A 13127-nucleotide genomic window follows, 5' to 3' on the forward strand; every position below is an offset into this window, starting at 1 on the left:
TGCCTAAGAGTGTGAATTGTCTCTCCCTAGTTACACTGAAATTGCTAAAAGTAACCTAGCATGAGCTGTACCACACAAAGATCTAGGAAAGATACTGGCAACCTAATGGGTCTGGTTACAGTTTCCTGATCTGGAGCTGGCTAGCCTCAGGATAAGGTGTATCCACTCTAATTTAAATGCTGAAAAGTCCCTCTGTTCTACCTGACCTTCAAAAAGACTCTGATTTACTCTCACAACTTTCAGACATATACCTGATGGAAAACGTAATTATATATGTGGAGATTCTTTTCAGATGGACAATATCTGATCAGGATCATGTTTTTAGTATAAGATCAGAGCTTTAAGATCAATTAAATATAAAAATACTTGTTTTGATTGATAATTTCCATTATCAATTTCCATTAATAATTTCCTTACTGACCAAGGAAGGACTGACCGTATGAGAAAGAGTAGTCAGCTTGATAACCTTTTTACTGAAAAGGGATGGAGTGACATATTTTCAGTCACATTTTTGGTACTGCTTTGCGTTCATCTGAAAAAAATGTGATTTTAATGACTGACAGAAAAATCCATATAGGCAAATTATATACATAGGTTATTTTTGTGCTTGATGTAATAGTGAGAAAGACAAAAAAAAAATCTATATGAGGTAGTTTCAAGAGGAGAAAATTTGAAACTATAAAAACATTGGGCAAAAGTTTTTTCTTTTTTTTTTTTACTAGAAATGTACTTTGAGAATATTCCAAGCATTACACTAAAAAGCTCAACAACCATACATCATATTGAATAATCTGAACAAAGTGAACATAAACATATCCAAGAAATCCATTAGAACTACAACAAAAATAGGATAGCAAATCTGATATGCTCAATCAGACATCTATGACTGGATTAATTACTAACATAAGACAGACATCCTATGCAGAAAAGAAGATATAACCTAATAAGTTTTAGTGAAAAATTATACAGAGGCCAAAAAATAGAATACACATTTAAAAATTTAGCTGCACGCCACATGCACATTACTTTTTCTTTTTTTTTAAATAAGGTAACATGGCAGCACCATGGAAAGCTATGAAGATTTTTCAATATAATAACTTTAATTCCTTATCCATATATTCTCATTTCCACAAAGCATGGTTTGTTGATAACCTGTCTTTTTGTTTCCTACCCCTTTTATTATTTTTTTTAACTAAAGATCATTGTTGTCATATTTAGTCTTAGTCATAAGTATGGTATTTAAAGTAGAAAAAAATATAGAGAAAAAGATCTTTGCCTACATATATCTGTAGGTTGATTTTTTCCCTTCAAAAAGCAAAACATTCTTCAATATTTTTAGCACTTAATACAGAATAATTTTGCAAAGTTATGCAGAAGAGTGTAGCTTGTGATACAAAATGTAAGTAAATAAGGGTGCATTTTCTAAAGACCATTTAGGTCTTTATTAAGCCCTATTGTCACCAAGGGTCTTAAATGTTTAAATTTTTCTTGTACTATCAGTATTTGACTAATATGTTTATTAATAAATTCCAGCAACATTTCTATTAGCATATCATACTAACAATTAAAGATTCTAAGAAAGGTTCATTGACATTAGAAGTATCTGAGAAGAACCAGAATACATCAATACATCAATATAACCATTATTTTAAGTGTTGACTTACCTAAACTTTTATTACTGCATTTTTTAGGTTTCATTTTATGGGCCCTCTTCAGCATTAGCTGTGCAGTAGAAATATCTTTAAAACCCCTAAGGGAAGAAAATAACTTACTAAATACTTCACATGTATTGTGTTACACCAGCTGTATATTATTGTATAATACACTTTTTGAAAAGAATACTGGTGTGTAGTACTGATCCATAGTTTGAAACTTTCTGAGTTACAGAAATAGCTGTAATTCTTATCTTAACATTTCATTATTGCAACTTATTAAGATAGTTTCCCAGACACTTACAAAAAATAATTGCAATAATTTTTACTTTGGTAGAAAACAGGGATTCTTCAAACATGGAACTTAAAAAAAGCAAGCAACAACAGCCAACTATACTGTATCTGTTCTTGGAAGTCACTGTGGAAATAAAAGAGCTTAACATACCATTCTTCTGATATTTTCTCTTCTTTTTCAGACATAAATAAAAATTCCTTTTTTTCTTTCCAGTTAGAAAGCTGTGACATTGTTTCCTTGCCTGACCTAGAAACAAAGTATAAGAGCAGTACTGAAAGGTAAGTAAATAAGGAAGGGTCTGGGGTTACACTATTTTGCAGCCTTTATTATACTGCAACTTGTTTGTGCCTTTAAAAGGTACTTTTGAAGCTTGGAAATGATACCAAAAAAATCTATTTTAATATTCTATGAAGGTTTTATCTTGGAGTGTAATAAAAGTCTGCCATCAATTTGAAATGTTTACATTTCAATTACTTGAGGCATATTTCAATCCTTTCACAGAATGCAGCTGTTTAAGAAATTCCTTTTAATCTTTATCTAGTCTTAAAGATCTCTATTTCAACATCTATTTTATAACATATATGAAAAAATAGAAGTTTTATGATTTATAGTCAAACCAAAATAAATAAAACTACGCATATATATTTTTATATTCCTAATTATGATAGTAAATGAAAAATAACAACCAAATTTAATACATTTGGTTTTAGGAAGTAAATACATTTTAACTCCAGTAATATCACATTAAACAAAAGTAGCAAAAGCATCAGAAAATAGCCTCTTCTTCTCCTTTTTATTTTTTTCAAATTCAAATGAACTAAATATAATTTAAAACAATATAATTTTACTTACCTGGTATGAAAATGGATTTTTTCTGCTGAGCATGAATGTGGTCTGTTAGCACACTGCCAAACTTCTTGTGGTGCTAAAGGCAAACTATTCGAATGTCCTCTGGAATCTGAAGGCCTAGAAAACTTCTAAGAGAAAGAAAAGGAATGCAGCTAATTGCCCCTGTAAGTTTGTGTTTAAAATGTGCAGGAAAACCTGCACCAGCTTTTGCAGTTTATCATTATAAATAAAAGGACTCTTAATGGTGATATGCCCATTATAGATCTTACTTTCAACTAATTGAATAGGACAAAAAGGTGACTTTAGTTACACTTAATATCCCCAAATATAACAAATTGCGTATTTATAAGACTCCTTTCTTTTTCCTAATTGTAGGAAACAAAACATTAGTAACACTATGCAATAAGAATACAAATCCTAAAAAGACAAAAGGCCAAAACTTCAAAGTTTATCAAATATGTAGCAGACATTACAGTTCGATGACCTTTAGCTGTTTTGAAAACATTCAGCTGTTGTCATATAATGCAGATCTTAGTATTTTTAAAGCAGTTTGTCAACTAGTAATTTTTAATCCATTGCCAAATGTGCAGATGAAGCACATCATCTTTTTTTTCTGCTACTGTGAAGTAAAGTGTTGAAATAAATCCAAAATAAAGAAAAAAAAATAAGCAAATGAAAGAAAATCTAAAAGAAAAATTGCATCTGGAGATGAGGAGGAAGTCTGAGACTTCTAAAAGTAATTGTGTTTTTAAGTCACTAAATTGTCATATTAATCACCCCAGAATAGCATATCCTTAAGGAATGAGTAAAGACTGAAGACTAAGTTGTTTCTGTGACATGTTACCTTTGGCCAGTGCAGCTGGTTTGAGAGCAGGAGTGTTTTTGAAGGGAAACGGGTGGAATCTAGAGTTAGCCATTCCTTCTCTAATGTAGCCTGCATGAATGAGCAAAGTCAAATAGTGCACTGATAAAATCAGGTTAGTTTTCATAACTTTTGCAAAGTCTCTTTTAAATTGTCCTACACACTTTGTACATCTTTTCAAGTTGTATATCAGAACTGCCACCTGCAGAGCAACCACACTCAAAGCACCTTTGCAGATGCTGTACCGTTTTATTTTAAACAAATCAGAACAACAGTACTTGAGGGTTGTGGAGGTCCTTTTTGGGTTTTGGTTTTGCATAAGATATAACCCCTCTTTCTCGAATTCCTGTATTTTATTCCAACATTTTTAGTAAACCCAAGTTATTATAAAAGACTGCCAAACTTTGAAAAATACCTAAAATACTTAAAGGCATAAGGAATATGAAGAGCTTTGTGTAGTTTTTTTTGACTAACAGTATTTTATGTCCACATGAAGGTGCCTGATTCTGTCAAACTTGATTTTGTTGAATGAATTGGTGAGTAATTTCCACTGAAATTTGGGACTAAAAAAGTAAATTCTATATAATGCTATCTGCTTCAATTATGCAGTTTTATTCCTGATGTAATGGATCAAATGGGAAACTAAAATAATGGTTGGAATGAAGAAGGATGATAGAATTAGTTAATAACTGGTGTCCTTAACATTTTAAGAAAGAATTCAGTTTTCTTTCATAAAAACAAACTCTAGACTTTCTTTCAAACCTAACCTGTATATGGCTTGTTTTTCTTCTATGAAAAGAGGCTTTTTACCATGTCTTTTCAATACATTCTGATAATAGAGAGAATCAAAACACTACCACACAATAAGTATATATCACTGAAGGATTTAGTTTGACTTACAGGGCTCAGTCATTCAGGTTCTTCTTCAAAAGTAAAGAGCCTCAGGTTCATTCTTTTGAAAATGTCTACTTTATAAAACTGGACTATCTTTCTCCCATTCATGAATATTTCAGACTGTACTGATTTCTGACCCTGAGAAATGATCCTAAGTTTGGATACCTTACTGTGTAGTTTGTATAAAGAGGACTTTGTATGGCCTTAGATTGGTGAACAATATCTTGCAAGACCTTTGAAATCCTGAGAGACAAAAGAATAATATATATATATATATATATATATTTTTTTTTTTTTTTTTTTTGTACTGGTCGCATAGTTTGGTGGCTCTAAGATCACTCTTTTTCTCTTTTTCTTCCATTCTGACCAAGCTTTGAAAAATAATGTTTGATTTAATTTTCATGTCTTAAAAGGGATGAATTCATACATCTGACTGATTCTGCTTCTGGAATTCCCTGTTATTTGATTACAATATGTTTTGGGTTTCATTCCTTTGTTTAATAAATCTGGAAAAATTCTATGCCCTCATTATTAACAGATAACCACTTTTTCCATCCTCAATATTTCAATTCATAATAAATATATAAAATTACCCATTTTATCATATTTCCTCTCTTGAATAGTTGTATGTATTAAGAAATCTATGTAAATAAACTGAAGAAGCATGCAAAAAACAAAATGTATCACTTTCTTTAACTTTTACAGTTACCTACAACCCACTAATGTATCTCTCTTCACTGATGTGATTATTCTTATGCTGACAACCACTGCGTGGTAGATTTATACAATTTTCATTTAAAAAATCCATTCCAGAAAGCAGACTGTAGAAAATCAAATCCCAAAGGTGATCAATTGAAATATGTGTCATTGGTACAATTTGAACATAGAAGACTGACAAGTTGGTATCTTAGCAGAGACAAAGCTACAATTCAAGTTTTACAATTGCCTGAGTGCTATGGGCAGAATGATCAAAGAGAAAAGCTATGAAAAAGGTACAACATCTGAAAATTTCCAGTGAAAATAGGTATTATTCTTCCTTATGCTCTTTCCCAATTGCACTATGCAAATTATATTTTTAATTTTTCAGATAATAATTTTTCATTTTATTTTTCAAGACTAGGCATGCAATCTAGTCAATGGTGTTGATATATGCAAGCATATGAAAATAGCAAATTTTAGAAATTTTTCTTCCTCATCTATTTGCAAAAGAATCAATATTGGTGGGAGAGAGGTAGATTTCCACTTCTTGTACAGTTTATATGTCAGTAAACTTAATTGGTCCATTATTTACCTGAGTACTTAAATGTCTTACAATAGCAATGAATATTATCCAAGCTGTAATGTCAGATTTCAGGGCCAAGCCTCCATGCTGGCTAGTTGAAGTTTTACCTCTCTGATGAAATAGCTTGTAAAAGAAAAAAAAAAAACAAAAAAAACCCCCCAAAAAACAAACAAAAAACCCCAAACCAAGCAACCCCCCTCAAACAAACAAAAAATAAAAACAGAACAAAAATCCCCATGAGAAATAACACTCCAAAGGTGTAGTCAATTTTAATGGAACAAAAATCACTTAGCAGTACACTGATTGACTGCTTTTGCTTTATAGTTGCACCATAACCCAATTCAAGTTCTTTACTTTTAATATTTATTTTGAAACTTTTCTCACTAATGTTTTCCTAGCCCAATGTTTTCCATTTATTAACTTAGTACTACTAGTGGCTTTATTTCTTTTGTAGCGATAAAATGTATTTCACTGTTCTAAGTGTTGAAAAGAAATACCGGTAATAATAAAAAAGTATGAATCAAAGGTATAAATATGCCAAACAATAAAAAAAAGACAACTGATTTACCATTAAGTACCTCTTCTACTCCTATGAATGTACAGCATATCATAAAAATATACCACACTGATGTCTGCTTTGTCCACAAAAATAAATGCAGAATTGATTCTCAAACACTCCCACTATGTTTTCTCTGGACATTTTCACAGCACTAAGCTCAAGGAACTTCTGTCCACAACTTGCCTATAAACAGTCCTAATAAAAAGTTTATCACAGATTTACCAGCACCTAAGGTTTAAAACTAGATCTACTTGTACTGATACTGTTCAAGATTAAAAACCAACAATCTGAGATGAATTACAATGCAATTAAATTTACAGATTTTGATTGTATGGTCTACACAAACAGCTATAGGTGTGCTATATTTATATTTATTTCTAAAGTCAAATTAAGTAATTTCCTAAATATTGAGGTATACAATGTGCTTTACACCTATGTGTAAATCACATACAGTTGATTTTACACATATTAGTTCATTAGTTCATTAGTTCACATCTGAAGATATCTTTTATGCTTTTGTATCCTCCATACTTTATTTATAGTGTTTCCTTCAAAAAGTCTGCATTAATAACTTTAAGTTTCATGTTTCACAAACACACAAAACATACATTGACCTTTCTAATTTTTTTGTTGCACCTGTATTTTGTTAACCCATTTGAAATAAATATTTTAATTTTTAAACACAATACAATTATCCATGATACAACTCTTTAGGAAGAAGGAGATGTGAATCTATTTGATGTTGGAGTTTTCTTTCTGAATTTTAATAATGAAACTTTCATATTATTAGCTGTTTTCATTTATCCATTAGGATAAATCCTGATTCACAATGTATTTTTTATGCTTCGAGACACTACTACTACTACAGGGCTCCCCCTTTACTTTTGCAGCTCATTAACAAACTCTTAGGGATTAGGCTTAGGGATTTTCTTTTTCATGGCACATTATATATATGTATATAATATATATGTATCTTATATACAGCCTTTTTCATTTTGTTCCTCCTTTATTTTTCAAGTATTTACTCAACTGCTTCCTTTGCAAAATGCAATGACTGTTTACATCAAGCACTGAACTTCTGTAGTCTCAGAAACAGAGTCCAATCCTACAAGGAGCAAAGTTAGTAAGAATGGTTCTGCTAACTAATTGGGTCTGAATGAGCTGTTGAAAAGTCTTAGTTGCAAATGTTATTTACACAATCTAATCCTAGGCATTTTTAATATGCTCTGGATTACATTCTGGACCTAAATAATATTTTATAACTATCCTGACTATATATGTAATTAGGGCTGTTCTGAGTCATATTTACACCATGAACAAAAATAGTTCTCAGGACAGTGTCAAATTTGCACTCAGCTTTGAAGCACTACCACAAGTAACTGTCCAAACTGTGAATAATGCCATCACATATTGCCTTTCATCCCTCTGAGATCAAGGAGGATCACAAGAGCATAATCGAAACCAAACCAATTCCTGATACTGTACTATGGTTTGAAGCAGAGGATGCAAAAAGGCATAAACAATACAGGCTGAAAAGAAAGGGTAACATTTGACATCTAACTCTGTTCTGGTCAGAGCAAATATTCTTCTACATCATCACTCTGCTTCCAGAAGAATTCAGTAGCAGATGCATATGGAAAGAAGGCAAAAAGCTGGACATGATAAGGACAATCCTTCCTTTAGTACATTCTTTTAGACCTTGGAAACTGGTGGTTTAAGGACTTTCTGCTAAAATCTAGGGAAATATTCCTCACCCTAAAACAGTAATCTAATTTCTAATGACAAATGTAACCATCTAGTCAGCATGTTTGCTGTGTCATCTCTATGTCAATCTAGAAAGAACGCCAATAATTTATACAACTCAGGATGTAACTGCTGAAGTGGTGCAGATTAACTCAGAAAGGACATCATGTTAGATGCCATGGGAGCTGAAACTACTCCAGGTTTCCAACTGTGATGGACCTCAGAATCAACACCTAAGAAAACAGCATCTTTGAAGTATCTTTGAAAATCAGAGAAACCTCTCTCTTTATACTTCTTTCCTTTCTTCTTTCATCTCCTCATTGACTCACTCACTGTTTTCAGGATGGCAATGGTATAGTCAGAAAAAAAAATTCATTGATATTTAAGTGCATTTATTTATATGGTATTTTAAGATAAATTCTAAGTAAATTATCCAACAATATTAACAAACAGAAGAAAGATAACATCCTAAACACACTGTGAACTAAGAGTAACACTGGCTTCTGATCATTACAACCTAACAGGAAGAATGGCAAGGGACAAAAAACAAAAAGATCTTCTATTAGAAACAGTATTTCCACATTAGAATTTCATAGAAATAGTGTGCAGAATCCTCTGCTTTGAAAAAAGATTCACCCTTCATCCAGTTCACCTGCCTGGTTTTATCCAACATTTTCCTATACTTCTGCTCCCCTCTGTGAGGCCATTAGTGTCGTCCTTAGGAGGAGTGACCTTTTTGTAACCAGATGTTACAAAGCATCTGCCCTCTCCACATTCATTTTTTTTTCAATGAGAATACTGTGCAATTAGAGTAAATAAATGAATCAATCTTTCCATTAGTCTTCTCTATAGAATAAAAACTTGAATAAAATTCTTCAGGCTAGTGATATCCCTAATTTCTGGTTTTTAGTGAGTATATTTGAATAGTGCAGTTAAAGTCTTGTTCACTGAAAGACAATAAAAAAGGTAAAAGTAAAGACAAATGAAAGGCAGAACCCTCAACATCATTCTGTGACTATTTTAAATAAGCTTATAAAAATTCTTTTGGGGCAATACATTCCACATAAAGAACTGCTTTTCCTGATGTTAAACGTCCTGTAGGTTAGATACTTGCTTAGACTGGGAGGAGGCGTGGTGAGGCAGAGGGATCTTTTGCTGAAGGTTAACCCTCTGATACTCACAGCCAGCCTACTGAACTGTCTTTCATCTGGCAGAAAGCTGTAACTTTTCCTCTTGGTTCCTGGCAAACATATTTCACTCTGTAGGACATTTCATTTAAATATCATGCTAGTCCAGAACGATGTATTTAATTTCTTTTTAAACTAAATTTATTTCTGCCAAGGCCTGAGTATTTGCTGGGAATTTCTTCTGTTAAATTCTAAGTAAGTTTTTAAAAATTTGTTAAGAAATCACGATTTTTTTAGCTCGTATAGCTGAAACAGAAGAACCAGATCACTTTTCTATGTTCTTTTTGTATATTGTTGATAGACTGTGATTGAAAACTTCCTTTGAAACTAAAGATCTGAATATATTTGTGTATTTAGCCTTTTCTTTCATCCAGTCCTTTGAGGAATCAGATTACTCTATAGACTAGTTTTTCTGTGAAACTCAAGTTCATGTGTAAAGCTTAGTTCAGTGTTAGGCAGCTGAACATCAGCTCAAACCCAGACTTTCGAAATAACTTCCAAAGCTAAGAAAATGTCAGATATGAACATCCTTAACTGAATCTTCTATTAGCTGCAATATTATTCCACTTACAGTACTACAAAAATTAAGTCTAAATGCTCCCATATGTAAATGCATTTAACAATATTATAAAAAAAACGTAAAATATTTTTAATTAGATCATTTAGAGGATACAGATTTTACTGAAAATATATATCTGATCTTCAAGCAGTAGGAAAAATAGTCCCTTTCTCCAAGTTTCTCTTCCAGTATTTTTCACATATTTTATGTGCTGAAAATAAATAGGTTAGCACCCTAATAAAGGTTATTTTAACCTTTGGCAATGCTTCTATTTCGACCTTGTCTTTATATAAAACAATATATATACATTAGAAATCTGGGTACAGCTGCATTCTTATGACTACTAAAACCAAACAAAATTTCAAGCCAAAAAAAGTAGTACCACATGAATTCCAGGGAACCATTGCAATGATTAATTAACCTCAGGAGATTTTATAGACTTACAAAAACTGGTTAATTACTAGAGTACATTCTTGTAGGAAAATGAGACGACAAGAAGAGTCTATTTCTAAGAAGGATGTATTAATGATTACTGGAAAAATCACATTCTGTTAACAAAAACATTAAAGAAAATTTTATTGTAGAAGATCTTCTCCAAATGTTATTTTTCCTAAATTTTTAATAAGCTTGAAAAATCAGCTGTTCTCTAAAATTCTAATTAATATATATATATATATATATTTACATTTAATGCATATACCAATGTGTTTACACAAATGCAAATAAATGAGAACTCACTGTGGAAAAGTAAATGAACAATGACAATTTCAAGGACCACAGAAGTTTTTGTTCAAATAAAAGGTTGAATGTCTACATACATAATTAACTCTCCAAACGTCTGAATTTATTGTAGTTCATGTCCATCACTCACAATCTATGTGACCTAAACTTTTCTAAAAATGCATTTTTGTCTTACACTTGACAGTGTTCAAAGGAAGGTCTGTGTCCTTTCTTTAAATACAGGAATAAAAAATACAGATGGGTATATGGTAACCTCAGCTTCAGAGGTTAGACATGATTCAAATAAGCATCAGAAATGTATGCTTGAAAAATCTTTTGAGATATAAATCCCCACCCATCTCAACAAATGTCAAGCTCTTGGAACCTTCAAGAGCCCCCTCAAAATGGGTCTGAGACCCCAGATATAGTCTTTCCCCATTAAAATAACAAGAATCTTCAAGTCTTCTCTCTGACTCTGGCACATGACACAAATTTTTGCTGCTCTGTCTCTATAAACCTTTTCCCAAGTTTTTCTACTTTCATGAAAACAAAGAAACAAAACTTTCAAGGGGCAATGAGTTAAAAACTTATGAAAAAAACAGCCAAGGAACATCTCAACCCTATCTCAAACACTGCCTTCAAAGAATTTTGAAGGAACATAATCCAAAATGTTCTATCCATCTTAGATAACGAATACTAAAACACAGTAGAAAACTGTGTTTCAGTTTGCAGTTTTGTCTAAGGAAGGGAAGTCTTGCAGAAGCACAGGGTGATAAAAAAAAAAAAGACTAGCCAAAAGTTTATAGTCATTTAACCTTTAACATGTTTCAAAGTTCAGGTCACATGAAAGATTAGTTTCAATTTCAAGACAACTTTTCCTTTTTGCTTAAAAGTCCCTATTTCAGGAACAATAACAAAAAAAAGGATTTGGAAGTTAAAGTGCAAAGAAGGGCTAAGTTATAAACACAGATTTTTTGGAATTCAGGTTAACAAACATCTAATTACACTACAAAATCCTTCAGTCTGAAGAGATACATCTAAATTGTCTCTCAGATTCCCTTATACTGTCCTCCTTATATGTCTTTAGCACCGTCTTTTCTATTTGAAATAAAATATCCACAAATGAATCTGCAAGTTGAATTTTGTTCATTCACATCTGTATTCTCAATAGCTTAAATCTTTTGGGACATGTAACGGTACTCTTTGGAAAGGAGTTGATTCTTTGGGATCTTTACCTGGTCTATGAATGATCAATAGCTACTCCTATATCTGTATCAAAAAATAAGGTTTTAAGTATTTTTCATACCAAAATATTACTAGACTAAGGAATGGGACAGTGTTTAACATTTAGGACTCCTCAGCCCACTCTATTCTAGGACAAACTAGACATAAATAGTTTTTAGTAAATTAAGACGGTATTATAGCATATGAGGTGTTTGGGGGTTTTTACCATTCTTTTTTTACACTGTTAGAAACTAAAGCATTGCATAAAATGTCCATTATGACTGCACATCCTTTTCTGTGGGACTTCTTCCTAGAAAGTCAGACCCTAGCCAACAGTATTGCCTATATACTGGACTTTGCACTTGCTCTTGTTGAGCATTATGAGGCTCTGGTCAGCCTGCCTATCTAGCCTGTGCAGACTGCTCTAAAGAACACCCTGATCCTGCAGCATGCCAACCACTGCCCTCAATACAGTGTCATCTGCACACTTGAGATTGCATTCCATTCCATCCTATAGGTAGCTTACTAATTTTTTTTATCATTTTGGTCCCCCAACTATCCATGATGGGCTCCATTAATTACTGTCCACCAGTAATTATGACTGTGCAATTTTGCACCACAAAACACAACTATTTGAGCCTGGTAGTGCAGACAATTTGCCAATGACCTTATTGTCAACTTTCCCAGCCCATACCTCAAATAAATTTTGGGAATAAGACTCTGGGAGACAGTCAACAGCCTTGCCAAAATAAAGGCATGCAATATGCACTGCACTCCCCTTATTTCATAGTGCCAGTCACCTTGTGACAGAAAACAATGAAGGTGATGAGTCCTTGATAAACCCATGCTAGATTTCCACAATCACCTCTTTCATGGGCTTAGAAATGGTTTCTGAATGTATTTACTCCAAGCATTCCTAGAAAGTGAGATATTGTTAATGGCTTCTCGTTCCCTGGAACTTCTTAAATTTTCTGAAGATGAGTGTAATCTCTGCTCTTTTCCAGTCACCAGTAACCACTCCAGTTGCTGTGATGTTTCAAAGATGATAAAGTAATCTCAAAATGATATCAGGCAGCTTGTTCAATCCCTTGGATGCATTGCATCTATTCCCTTGGACTTGCATATGTTTAGGGGAGTTAAGCTGTGCTGCAATTGGACAACATCTGTTTTCTTCTAAACCCAAAGGATTTCAAGCTCCAGGCAATGAGACTTGCAGAGATTTAAGTGTAGAGGATCACAGAAGCTGACATCTCGCATTCCTCTTTGGTTCCTCCATAAGAACTGCAATTTAACTCAGTAAC

The 13127-nt window shown here is 32.6% G+C and overlaps 1 protein-coding gene across 4 annotated transcripts in view; it reads right to left on the reverse strand.

Moving 5' to 3' along the window:
- The window catches only part of LRRIQ1 (leucine rich repeats and IQ motif containing 1), a 104500-nt gene that overhangs the window by 46991 nt on the left and 44382 nt on the right, over positions 1-13127 (reverse strand). For 3 of the 4 annotated variants that reach the window (XM_033058868.1, XM_033058867.1, XM_033058864.1), the window contains exons 19-22: positions 3641-3730; positions 2800-2924; positions 2098-2193; positions 1665-1750 (exon numbers count right to left, since the gene is read on the reverse strand). In XM_033058868.1, coding sequence (XP_032914759.1) covers positions 1665-1750; positions 2098-2193; positions 2800-2924; positions 3641-3730 — 397 coding nt within the window. The remainder of the gene's footprint in view (positions 1-1664; positions 1751-2097; positions 2194-2799; positions 2925-3640; positions 3731-13127) is intronic. The other variant, XM_033058866.1, reaches the window with a different exon arrangement.

Source organism: Catharus ustulatus, chromosome 4 (genome assembly GCF_009819885.2).
Source record: "Catharus ustulatus isolate bCatUst1 chromosome 4, bCatUst1.pri.v2, whole genome shotgun sequence".
Classification (NCBI taxonomy): domain Eukaryota; kingdom Metazoa; phylum Chordata; class Aves; order Passeriformes; family Turdidae; genus Catharus; species Catharus ustulatus.